Source organism: Fistularia commersonii, chromosome 4 (genome assembly GCF_037954325.1).
Source record: "Fistularia commersonii isolate RoL2024-O1a breed Wild chromosome 4, RoL_Fcom_v1.0, whole genome shotgun sequence".
Lineage (NCBI taxonomy): Eukaryota > Metazoa > Chordata > Actinopteri > Syngnathiformes > Fistulariidae > Fistularia > Fistularia commersonii.
In genome coordinates, this window is record NC_141287.1 from 2,856,517 (window position 1) to 2,870,146 (window position 13,630).

General features: G+C 45.4%; 1 protein-coding gene across 1 annotated transcript in view; it reads right to left on the bottom strand.

The window, feature by feature from the left end:
• Positions 1-13,630, bottom strand: part of asic4a (acid-sensing (proton-gated) ion channel family member 4a) — a 143,278-nt gene that overhangs the window by 5,139 nt on the left and 124,509 nt on the right. The window contains exons 5-9 of the mRNA XM_086144715.1: positions 11,442-11,495; positions 3,118-3,271; positions 2,908-2,999; positions 2,740-2,819; positions 1,550-1,666 (exon numbers count right to left, since the gene is read on the bottom strand). Coding sequence (XP_086000841.1) covers positions 1,550-1,666; positions 2,740-2,819; positions 2,908-2,999; positions 3,118-3,271; positions 11,442-11,495 — 497 coding nt within the window. The remainder of the gene's footprint in view (positions 1-1,549; positions 1,667-2,739; positions 2,820-2,907; positions 3,000-3,117; positions 3,272-11,441; positions 11,496-13,630) is intronic.

Below are 13,630 nucleotides of genomic sequence, written 5' to 3' on the forward strand. Positions count from 1 at the left end.
GCATTTAAAGACACAGCTGTGGTTTTCCATGCATCGGTCTATCTAAAGAACTCCCAACTCCCCCTGGGACACCATCGGCTCCTCCATGATCCTAATCATTTGTAGCTTAGGGTCACTGGTGAGTTGCACCAGTAATGAACCTCCCCCGCTTTGACACCCCACCACACTCAACTCCCTTATCTCACTAATCTACCAACCCTGCATTTTTGCAAGTACCACCCCTTTTTTAGGATATGGGCTCTCAAGCAATTGGTGGGGTTCCTGTGGGACATACTGAAACTCGAAAGGCACTTAGCAAACAAAGGATCTCCGTTGTGCCTTCCCGTTTTGCGACGAACCTGGTGCTACATTCCCCGACTGCCTTCTGTGTCCTGACCTACAACGGGTGCTATAAATGGCTATATCAACAAAGACCTAGCAGGCCTCCATTCGTCCTGACAGAAGCTGTATGCTTCTTTGTAGTAGAGAAAGATGGGAAACCTTGTCATTGATCCTGTAAACAAAGAGAAGAGCTGCCAGCCTCCCCCCTTGTGCATGGAAATGGTTTAACACCCTTAGGGCGCAAGGACAGGTGTCTTCTTGGTGCTTTTAAAACACATCCTGTGGTGCGTAACCAGACTTACCATCCCAAGACATTTATGTGCAGGATATTGCAGAGCGGCAGGTTTCCAATGCCCTCAAAATTAATTTTGGTTTCGGAGGCAGATAGTCAATGAACCTCAGTGAGGTCAGAAATAAACCCGAGTATTAGCTTGGAGGGTGCAGTTCCTGAGTTCCCCCAAATTTTCTATGAGCTTCAGAGGGGGCTTTAGAATAGTCATCACCCAACGCTCAGTCTTCCTTCAACCAACACCTCTTATCCTGCAAACACCCGGCATGCGAATGCAGAGCTGATACGCCGAGCTAAATCCTTGTTCCGAGACCCGGGAGCTCTCTATGTTGCCAGATTCCCTGGATTTAGCACCATGCTATCTCAACACCTTTGCAGCTATTTGTTAAAATAAGGCCTTTGTCTCCACTCTGGTTGCTCCTCACGTTGCACCAGCTTCGGAAATGATTGCAGATCCCCTGCTTGAAAATCAGCGGTCAGCGTGAGCATTAGATTTCAGACGTCTCCTCTTTGTCCCTCCGATGGATCCGGCTGATCGGTAAACACTGGTTATTTTGTTGGGGCTTCCTCTCTTGCTTTTTCTATTTATTGTATTAGAATTCCGCAGTTTTCCCCTCATGCATCACTTTAAGATGCCTTTGTGGAGTCTGCACTTTCATACCGAGCCCACTCCCATGTTGGTTTACGTTTGCTGTGAATGAATTTCACATTATTCACTAATCAGGGAAATTGCATTTTATGGCTTTCTTTATTTCAAACCTCGGAAAAAAAGAGCCTTTTTCTAAGCGTCTCCGGTCTCTGGCAACAAATCGCATTGCAGTGTGAAAACAACATGGGTGCCGTTAGTTACCGGACAACACGCGCTGTTAGCTTCACTTCTACCCAAACTCAACGCTTCTTTCATTTTCACATTTGTTTTTGAAACATCCCGAGCCGTACCTTGGCTTTCATTTCCTCCAGACCCACTGTGGCGACAGTGCTGGTCTGCTGCTTGCTCTTCTCCTCCTCCTGCTTCTTCTGTGGCCTCAGAAGACGCTGCAGCCGCTGTTTGACCACCTTCGCCCGCAACCGGGACGGATTAGCGGAATTGGGCCCGAGCATGAAAATGAGAGGAGGCAAAGGAGATCACTGAGCGTGAAGCACGTGTTAGAAACAGCTTCGGTGGTGCAGCCGGACCGTGGAGGCACGCACTCAGCTCCTGATCCAGGAACATGTGAGCGCACCGGACGGATGTTAGATATTTGATCCCCAAGGACGGAAACCAAACATCACCCCTCGCATGCAACAATAAGTCAGGTCACGTCTTGCGAACACAAAATCGATCCCGTCGAGAGGCTAAAAATCGAGAGGCTTTCAGAAGTGAAGGTAGCGTTTACGAGACATCGTTATCGGCTGTTGCCTGAAAATGGCGTCGGCGTGGAAGGAAAAGCTGCTCCCACTGAGCCAGTCATCGGGCTTCTAACGCTAAAGCAGGGGTGGGCAAACTACGGCCCGCGGGCCAAATCCGGCCCGTTGGTCTTTTTAATCCGGCCCGCTAAAGATATGCTCAGAATTCATACTTGACGTGAAGGATTGAATGACTGGATTCGTGAATGTGGGAGCTCAAACAGGAGATTATTTCAATTTTGTAGCTACTTGAGAATTTTCCTTAGCTGAATGATACAGATTAGCTTTGTGATTTAGCCTAACGTGAGCCTGACGTGAAGCTACAAGGGCAAAAACGTTTTGTGCGTGAAATGCAAACAAACGGTCAGAGCCTTCGAAACCAAGCCGGTTTTATTTTCAAAGCAAATATCAGACAATGTTCAGTCTGATATATGCTATTAACCCTCATATTATGTTAAGGGTCAATTTGACCCATTTCACCCGTTGACCCAATGGGTCAAATTGACCCTCAACATAATATGAGGGTTAACAAATGCGTTTTTTTTTTTCGTGTCTTGTGCTGACCCGGTCCGTCGGTTATATATTTAAAGTCCATGCGGCTCCTGAGCCAAAAAGTTTGCCCACCCTGGCTCTAAACATTGAAATTCAGGTAAATTGCATCACTCGTGAAAACGACTGGGAACAAGTCGCTGCTTCGGTGGCTGGTCGGGGTCTGGATCCAAAAAACGCTCCGGATACATTACCTCATAGATGTAATCCAGGATTTCTAAGATTGTCAGGATGCTGGCGCCGATAAATAAACCCATCTGTCCGCCGATATCACCTGCAGACATGGAGCACAGCGGAACCAGTGCCGACGCCATTCGCCTTACATCTTGAAACACCGGGTCGGGAGGCGGACGCGTTCTTACCCAATAATCCCGCAACATCGTAGGCTTTCTTCTGCTCTATCGTCTCGTAGTTCAGAGCTTCGAAAAAGATATCTAGAACCAGGAAGTTGTCCCTGAGAACACAAAGAATACAAGTAACCCGAGAGCTAAATCCTAGTTTCGACCTCCCCTTTGTTGGACATCATTTCACCGTTACTTGCGGAGATACGTCTGCTTTTCCGCCCGTCCTACCTGATGTAGTCTTCCGACTTGTCGTACTTTCTGGAGAGGTAGCGAGCCGAGCCTTTGCTTGGGATCTTGACCATGGAGAGTTCCTTCCCGTAGCGGGTGAGGTTGCAGGGCGTCTCGCAGGGACAGCCGTCCCCGCTGTTCTTCTGGAGCTGCGCTGCGAAACCAAACAGGGAGCGCTTAAACACACATGGAACGCCGTCTGATTTAGCTGGAATCAATTACCGAAAAGGTCAAGAAGGAAATCTATAGCCCCCTGTTAAAGTCACATAAAGGGACTTTCCGGCGTCTCCTTTTGGGGGGGAGGTACTGAACGGGTGCCGTAAACATGAAACGCAAATTACTGCCTTGTAAAGTTTATACGGTGAGCAAATCCGGGAGATACGGGCGGAACTTAATCATTTATTTGGACTGAGTGCGCTTCTTTCCACATGGAGTCGGTAAATCCAATAATCCCCCGCCTTTTATTTTTTCAGTCGTGTCTTGACGCTTAAGAAATAAGTCTCTGTTGTTGACGCTTTGTCAGGGCCGAGGCGTTGATGCTGGTTATTAGCAGCCCAGGAAGGTGAACACACAGGGTGTGAATGGGTGAATGTTTATGTCAGGGGTGTCAAACGTTTGGCCCGCGGGCCGGAATCGGCCCGCTAGGTGGTCCAATCCGGCCCGTGGAATAAATCTACAACTTGAAAAAATACATAAATGGACTATTTTTTTCTAAATAAAAATGCAGTTCCTATACTGTCCGCTAGGGTTGCACTGTTTAGGCAATGTTAGCAAAATGACACGACACTGTGCGACTCACAACTTTCAGCAGATGGCAGCAACGCCGCTTCCGGTTCTGTAAGTAGCATTTTGTCGTATCATTAAAAATTTCACCCTGTCGTCGTCAAAAAAGGGAAAAGTGGACTCGGAGTTTGTTCATTTGTTGAGGTTAATAAGAAACCCGTTTGCTCGGTGTGGATGCGGCAGGTTTCGGTGCCACTCTGAGACCCGTCACGGTGAAAAAAAACAACAAAATGCACCCCTGGTTTATGGGATGCGTGAATGAGAGCCTGAATGATGTTTCCACATTACGGGCATGCCAGAAAACGAAAGGTTGCTATGTGTCTCTGTGTAGATCAAGGCCTACACCAGTGTCTCACAGCTAGCATACATGTCCTGCACCAGTCTAACATACTTCTCTGCCACTCCAGATTTCCTTACACAATACCTGAGCTCCTCTCTTGGCACCCTGTCATTTGCCTTTTCTAGGTCTACAACAACACAATGCAGCTCGCTCTGGGCTTCTCTGTACTTCTCTATAGCATTCTCAAAGCAAATACTGCATCTGTAGTACTCTTTCCAAGCATGAAGCCATACTGCTGTTCACTTTACTGAATGAACCTCAGGTTGTCCGTCATTTATTTTTTAAAGGTACAGTTCATTACACATGAAGGTTTTTAGAATGTACCTGTTCTCCTTTACACAAAAACAAAGGAAACATTTGAACTTAGTGTTACTTGTTGGTAATTACGCTATGATTTTATCGATCCGGCCCCCGTGACATCAAAGTGGCCCCCGGACCAAAATGAGTTTGACACCCCTGGTTTATGGGATGCGTGAATGAGAGCCCGAATGATGTTTCCACATTACGGGCATGCCAGAAAACGAAAGGTTGCTATGTGTCTCTGTGAAGGTCCAGGCCAGCTGTAGGCAACCTTTACCGCTCAATGAGACATTTTTGGAGACGTTTCCACACAGTAAAGAAAACCCTAGGAGCCGCAAACCCTTTGATATTTAAAATGAATTAACACAGCATATCACATTTTTTTTTTTTTTTTGCCTTCATGCTATGCATAAACAAAATACATGTTGCAGTTTTTGAAAAAAATGCACAATCAATGCGGAGAAAATGAAATTATATTTCTGCAGGCAACAAAACATTTTGAATTCAAAAAAGACGTCGGGTTGAAAGTTACAAGCACGAAACTCAATGTCTGTTTGAGTCCTTTTTGTTTTTTCTTGTAAGCCGAACTTCAATTATCCACCGGCAGCAAACTGGTAAGTGCAGTCACTTATTATTATTATAATTGCTATTATTTATCGCCATCTTCTTCTTCTTATTCTTCTTCTCCTTTCACTTTTTCCCTTCAGCAGTCACCACAGCGAATCAACCTTCTCCATCTAACCCTAGTCTCTGGATCCTCCTCTCTCCCACCAACTACCTTCATATCCTCTTTCACAAAGTCCATAAATCTTCTCTTTGGTCTTCTTCAAGACCTCCTGCCTCCTGTCTTTTGGTCATTGTAAGTGCATTGCAGAATCGCTGGTCTCACCACTGTCTTGTACACCTTTCCTTTCATTCTGGCTGATAGTTTTCTATCACAAAGCACTCCTGACACTTTTTTTCCACCCATTTCAACCTGCTTGAACCCGTCTCAAGCATATAGTCTGACTTGCTGCAACTAACTTTCATTCCTCTCCTTTCCAGTGCTTGTCTCCGCCTCTCTAGGTTTTCCTCAACCTGTTCCCTGCTCTCACTACAGATCACAATGTCATCTGTAAAGATCATGGTCCGTGGAGATTCCTGTCTAACCTCATCTGTCAGCCTGTCCATCACCACTGCAAACAAGAAGAGACCTCATTGATCTCTGATGAAGTCCCACCTCACCATGAACTTCTTTGTTACCCTTACAGCACACCGTACCAGTGTCTCATAGCTAGCATACATGTCCTGCACCAGTCTAACATACTTCTCTGCCACTCCAGATTTCCTTAGACAATACCTGAGTTCCTCTCTTGGCACCCTGTCATTTGCCTTTTCTGGGTCTACAACAACACAATGCAGCTCGCTCTGGGCTTCTCTGTACTTTTCTATTAGCATTCTCAAAGCAAATACTACATCTGTAGTACTCTTTCTAAGCATGAAGCCATACTGCTGTTCACAAATGCTGACTTCTGCTTTCAGTCTTGTTTCCATGACTCCTTCCCTAACTTCGATGCCCTCCTCACTTTACTTTTCCTAATCTCTGCTACTTTGTGGTCTACAATAGTCATCTCCTCTATCCTTGCCTATCTTTCATTTTCCAACTTCATCAGCTCTTCAAGTACTCTTTCCATCTTCCAATCACTCTTCTAGGATCTGTCAATACATTTCCCTCTCTATCCTTAATCACCTGGACCTGTAGAACACCCTTTCCATCTTTGTCTCTGTGTTTCGCCAACCTGTATAGATCATTCTCTCCCACCTTACTGTCCAACTGAGCATACAAGTCATCGTACGTACTTTGTACTGCCTTTGCTACCTCTAGCTGTACCTTATGTTGTATCTCCCTGTACTCCTGTCTGTTCTCTTCAGTCCTCTCAGTGTCCCACTTCTTCTTCGCTAACCGCTTTCTCTGTATACACTCCTGCACCTCCTCATTCCACCACCAAGTCTCCTTATCTATTGTCTTTCCAGATGACACGCCAAGTACTCTCCCAGCTGTTTCCCTGATAACACTAGCTGTAGTTGTCCAAACATCTGGAAGCTCTCCCTGACCATCCAGAGCCTTTCTCAACTCCTCCCTGAAACTCATACAACACTCCTCCCTTTTCAGCTTCCACCACTTTGTCCTCTGCTCTGCCTTTGTCCTCTTGATCTTCCTTGTCACCAGAGTCATCCTACAAACCACCATCCTATGCTGTCTGGCTTCACTCTCACCTACAACTACTTTGCAGTCACTGATCTTTTTCAGGTTACCTCGTCTATACAAGATGTAGTCTACCTGTGTGCTCCTACCTCCGCTCTTACAAGTTACCCGACGTTCCTGTCTTTTCTGGAAAAAAGTGTTCACTACAGCCATTTCCATCCTTTTTACAAAATCTACCACCATCTGTCTCTGTGCGTTCCTATCCTGTATACCAAATCTGCCCATCACTTCTTCATCCCCTCTACTGTTTGCACCAACATGCCCATTGAAGTCTGCTTCACTTACCACTCCCTCATCTCTGGGAATATTCTGCATCGCTTCATCTAGCTCATTTCAGAACTTCTCCTTTGCTTCAAACTCACATCCCACCTGCGGGGCATAGCCACTTATGACACTGAGCATCACGTCTTCAATTTAGAGTTTCAGACTCATAAGTCTATCTGACATTCTTTTCACCTCCAGAACGTCCCTAACAAACTCCTCCTTCAAGAGAACTCCTACTCCATTTCCGTTCTTGTCAGTATCCTGATAGTACAACTTAAAGCCTGCTCATAAGCCTCCAGCCTTACTACCTTTCCACCTGGTCTCCTGGACACACTGTACATCCATCTTTCTTCTCTCCATCATGTCCACCAACTCTCTACCTTTTCCTGTCATAGTCCCAATATTCAAAGTCCCTACTTTCAGTCCTCGACTCTTACCTTTCTTCTTCTCTCCCTTCATCCAAACATGCCTTCCTCCTCTCCTTCTTTGACTTACAGTAGCCCAGTTTCCATTGTTTCCTAGTAGGTCATTGGTACCAATGGCGGTCGCTGTTAACGCATGCCTTGACCGATCCTAAATGATCTGGTTATAATGTTTGATTGACGTTTGTTTTTGGCAAAAGTTTTACTCCGAATGCCCTTTCTGACACAACCTTCTGCATTTATCCGGGCTTGGGACTGGCTTAGGAAGCCACTAGCCCGACACTGGCCCGTGTCGCCCTGAGGCTGCTTTAATAATAATAATAATAACAATAATAATGATAATTATTATCGTACCAAACATTGTACCAAGATCCAATCGGTAAACTCCAACTGAGACGTGGGCTCGAACTTTTAATTGTTTTTTTTTTTATTATCCCCGAGAATGTGAATTAATGAGATTAATCAGGCTTCGTGCATTCATCATGCATCACTTAATTCTATTTTCTGACACTTCACCTGCAGTGTGACATTTAAATGGAAATTATTATTAATCACTGGGGTGTAATCATCAATGCAGCATCAGGGTGGTCTGGGCCGGTGTCTTCCTGAGCCAGCATCAAGGGGCACGGGCCAGTGTCCACTGGGGTCGATCTCAAGCCAGGGTAAATGCAGAGGGTTGCGTCAGGAAGGGCATCCGGCGTACAACTTTTGCCAAAACCAAACATGCGAATCAAACATAATAACCAGATCATACTGGATTGGTCGAGGTCCGGTTTAACATTGACCGCCATTCGTACCAATGACCCACAGGGGAACAATGGAAACTGGGGTACTGTAGGTCAAAGGAGAGGAGGAAGGTATGTTCAGAAGCAGAGAGGGAAGAGGAAAGGCAAGAGTCTGGGACTGAAAGAAGAGACTTTGAATTTTGAGACTATGACAGGAAAAGGTAAGGAGTTGGTCAACATGATGGAGAGAAGAAAGGTGGATGTTCTGTGTGTCCAGGAGACCAGGTGGAAAGGCAGTAAGGCTAGAAGCTTAGGAGCAGGCTTTAAGTTGTACTATTATGGTACTGACAAGAAGAGAAATGGAGTAGGAGCTATTTTGAAGGAGGTGTTTGTTAGGAATATTCTGGAGGTGAAAAGAATGTCAGATAAACTTATGATGCTCAATCTTGTCAGTCGCTATGCCCTGCAGGTGGGATGTGAGTTTGAGAAGAAGGCGAAGTTCTGGATTGAGCTGGATGAAGTGATAAAGAATATCCTCAGAGATGAGAGTGTTAAGTGATGCAGACTTCAATGGGCATGTTGGTGCAGGCAATAGAGGGGATGAAGAAGTGATGGGTAGATTTGGTATACAAGATAGGAACCCAGAGGGGCAGATGGTGGTAGGTTTTGCAAAAGGAATGGAAATGGCTGTAGTGAACACTTTTTTTCCAGAAAAGACAGGGACATAGGGTAACTTATAAGACATTAGAGGATGGTGGTTTGTAGGGTGACTCTGGTGACAAGGAAGATCAAAAGACAAAGGCAGAGCAGAGGATTTAGTGGTGGAAGCTAAAAAGGGAGGAGTGTTGTATGGCTTTCAGGGAGGAGTTGAGAAAGGTTCTGGGTGGTCAGGGTGAGCTTCCAGATGATTGGACAACAGCAGCTAATGTTATCAAGGAAACAAGTAGGAGAGTACTTGGTGTGTCACCTGGAAGGAAAGTTGAAAGGAGACTTGGTGGTGGAATGAGGAAGTGCAGGAGTGTATACAGAGACAGTGGTGAGCAAAGAAGAGGTGTGATACTGAGAGGACTGAAGAGAACAGACAGGGAGATACAACGTAAGCTAAAGATAGAGGTAGCAAAGGCAAAACAAAGGACGTACAATGACCTGTATGCTTGATTGGACAGTGAGGAGGGAGAGAATGATCAGGATGGAGATGAAGTGTGATGGTGCCCATTTTTAATAATAAAGGGGATGTGCCGAATTGCGGCAACTATAGAGGGATAAGGTTGATAAGCCATACAATGAAGTTATGGGAAAGAGTAGTGGAAAATAGACTGAGAGCAGAAGTCAGCATTTGTGAACAGCAGAATGGCTTAATGCCTAGAAAGAGTACTACAGATGCAGTAATTGCAAATAGAGAAGTACAGAGAAGGCCAGAGGGAGCTGCATTTTGTTTTTGTCGACCTAGAAAAAGCATATGATAGGGTGCCAAGAGAGGAGCTCTGCTGTTGTATTAGGAATCTGGAGTGGCAGAGAAGTATATTAGACTGGTGCAGGACATGTATGCTAGCTGTGAGACACTGGTGCAGTGTGCTGTAGGGGTAACAAAGACATTCAAGGTGAGGTAGGACTGCATCAGAGATCAGCTCTGAGTCTCTTCTTGTTTGCAATTGTGATGGACAGGCTGACAGATGAGGTTAGACAGGAATCTCCATGGACCATGGTCTTGAAGATAACATTGTGATCTGTAGTGAGAGCAGGGAACAGGTTGAGAAAAATCTAGATAGGTGGAGGTATGCTCTGGAATGGAGAGGAATGAAGGTTAGTGGGAGAAAGAAAGATTATATGTGTGTGAATTCCACCTGGGTGGAACGGTGAGGCAACAGGGAGTGGAGATCAAGAAGCTGGAGGATTTCAGGTACTCGGGGTCAACGGTCCAGAGCAACTGAGAGTGTGGAAAAGAAGTTTAGAGACGGTTCAAGCAGGTTGGAATGGGTGGAGAAAAGTGTCAGGGGTACGAAGAGATAGAAGACGATCAGCTAGAATGACAGGAAAGATGTACAAGACAGTGGTGAGACCAGCGATGCTGTTTGGACTAGAAACTGTTCCAATGACCAAAAGACAGCAGGCAGAACTAGAGGTCGCAGAGATGAAGATGTTGAGGTTCTCTTTGGGAGTGACCAGGATGGAGAGGATCAGGAATGAGTCTATCAGAGGAACGGCGCATGTTAGATGTTTTGGAGAGAAGGTCAGAGAAGCAAGAACAAGATGGTTGGGTCATGGACAGAGGAGGGATAGAGAATATATTGGTAGACGGATGCTGGAATTGCAGCTGCCAGGCAAGAGGTCTGGAGGAAGACCAAAGAGAAGATTTATGGACGTCGTGAGAGAGGATATGAAGGTAGTTGGTGTGAGAGAGGAGGATCCAGAGAATGGGGTTAGATGGTTGATTTGCTGTGGTGACCCCTGAAGGGAAAAGCTGAAAGGAGAAGAAGAAGCCTGGGGTTTAGTCATTTGGATGTCTTTATATCATATTTTATGAACATCCAGTGTATTATGGAGAGGGAAACATATTTGATGACTTATCGTAACATCATTGTTCAACATTTGCCTGCCGCGCGATATTAATCCCCAGCATTCGGCCACTTGCAATACATGTTCATAATCCTCTCTGCAAACGATGTACACAGCAGAGTAAACAGCTTCGCACACACTTTCCGCTCCACAAGCCTGGGATAGACAGGGGAGATGAATTCGCTGACGGACGTGTTTTGGTCGTTTTTGTGCAGTAACACAATGGCACAGATTTTTTTTTGGCTTGATACGATATTAAAATCTGAGTTATATTCCGAGATGACTACCTTTTCACGGAGGGGCGCATTCATTCGTGACCCATTCAGGTTACGTATATCTAAGATTTAATTCGGCCGTGTTTCAGACGGCAAAGGGTGAGATGATTAAATTCCGGCTTATTTAGCGTGAAATCGTAATTACACCTGTTTCTGGGTGACAATATGGGGGGTTAAAAAATGTCTTTCATGGTGAATATAAGCAGATATGAAGATACGTCAGTCACTTCAGCATTAGCGGCACCACAATAGAGGTCGTCAAGCTGTGGAGTCACTAAACGGGAAATATCGAAGCTTCCTGCGAGTATTTGCATCACTAAAAGAATCCCGGTCATATGAAGGGAAGTGAGTTCTCGCTCCCCTTAAAGGAAATTCCATTTTTAATGAGAGAAATGTGGGATGGTGGTTTCTTACCCAGTGCTTTGTCAACGCAGCCGATTTTACTCGGAGGACAGATAGCCGCGGTTCCTGAAGGGGAGAACAGAAAACGAGTCGGATCAATCAGGAGACAAAATGATCAGCGAATTCCCGCCCCGAATAAGGGAAGGACAGACCTCTGTCGAACGAGGCTCGGCCCCGATTGCGTCGATTTCAAATAAAGGTGTAGAAAAAGCCAAATGTACACTTTGCCGCCTTGCTCGCGATAGATACGCATCCATCCATCAACAGCCCAGATGGATGTTTTTCCTACTTAAATCTCCATGAGATGATATTTGGTAGCATCTTTTTTTCTTATTTGGCTGTTGGTTGTGTGCTTTTTTTTGGGGGGGGTGGGTTCTTTTTGGATGAGATATTTTGGTCCACAAACTTTTTCATCAGGTTTCATTATTTTTTAATCGCATCTGTATTTCTGTGCCGCTACAAATGCATCAGATTGCCGCTCTTCGACGCGGTGAGGGAATCGTCTCCTGCCGATCAGGGCATCAGGTGAGATGTTCCTCAGCTGTGGAACGGCAGTGACTTAAGGTCGAGTACATCTCATTACGTAACAAAGAAAAGCCGGGGAGACGAAAGTTGTGCCGTGTTTCTGTCGTCTGTTTGAGGACGGCTTTTCTGGGCGACCTCCCGGTACGGAGCGGGATGATACAATATTCATCGTGACCCGACCGAATCCTGGAAAACACAGCTTTGCTTCTACGGCTTGTTTACGGACCTCGGGCAGAAAGGCTCCCTGGCCTGAAATCGGAGAAAATACTTTCTTTGTCCATTGATTGTTTCGTCACATCTCGGTTCCAAAGCTTGAAAAACCCGTCAGGGCGACGCCTTGAGAGAATGTTGGAAAGTAGGTGTTTGCGCATACAGTCAGGTAAAAAAGTATTTAGTCAGACATCAATTCTGCAAGTTCTCACGGTTAAAAAGGTGAGAGTCCTGTCATTTTCATCATAGGTGCACTTCAACTACGAGACAGAATGTGAAAAAGAATCTGGAAAATCACATTGTGGGATTTTTAAAGAAATTATTTGCAAATTATGGTGGAAAATCAGTATTTGGTCAAGAAGAAAAGTTCATCTCAATGCTTTGTTATACACCTTTTGTTGGCAATGACAGAAGTCAAATGTCTTTTGTAAGTCTTCACAAGGTTTTCACACACTTTTGCTGGTATTTTGGTCCATTACCCCATGCAGATCTCCTCTGGAGCAGTGATGTTTTGGGGCTGTTACTGGGCAACATAGATTTTTAACAAAGATTGTCAATAGGGTTGAGATCTGGAGACCGGCTAGGCTACTTTAGGAACTTGAAATGCTTCTTACGAAGCCACTCCTTCGTTGCACTGGCGGTATGTTCGGGGTCATTGTCATGCTGAAAGACCCAGCCACGATTCATCTTCAGTGCCCTTGCTGATGGTAAGAGGTTTTCACTCAAACTCTCACGATACATGGACCCAGACATTCTCTCCTTTACACAGTTCAGTCGTCCTGGTCCTGGAGAAACAGCCTCAAAGCGCGATGTTTCCTCCGCCATGCTTCACAGTAGGTATGGTGTTAGTTGGATACAACTCAGCATTCTTTCTCCTCCAAACACGACAAGTTGAGTTTTTACCAAAAAGTTCTATTTTGAGTTCATCTGACCATAGGACATTCTCCCAGTCCTCTTCTGGATCAGCCACATGCTCTCTAGCAAACTTCAGACGGGTCTGGACATGTACTGTCTTAAGCAGGGGGACACGTCTGGCGTAGTGTGTTACTGATGGTAGCTTTTGTTACTTTGGTCCCAGATCTCTGCAGGTCATTCACCAGGTCCTCCCGAGTGGTTTTTGTGATTTTTGCTCACCATTCTTGTGATCATTTTGACTCCACGGGGTGAGATCTTGCGTGGAGCCCCAGATGGAGGGAGATTATCAGTGGTCTTGTGTGTCTTCCATTTTCTAATCATTGCTCCCACAGTTGGTTTCTTCACACCAAGCTGCTTAGCTATTGCAGATTCAGTCTTCTCAGCCTGGTGCAGGTCGACTATTTTGTTTCTGGTGTCCTTTGACAGCTCTTTGGTCTTCGGTATGACTTTTTGAGGTTGTGGACAAGTGTCTTAAATTAGGATAACTAGTTCAAATAGGTGCCATTAATACAGGTAATGTGTAGCGGACTAAGGCGCCTCTTACAAAAGAA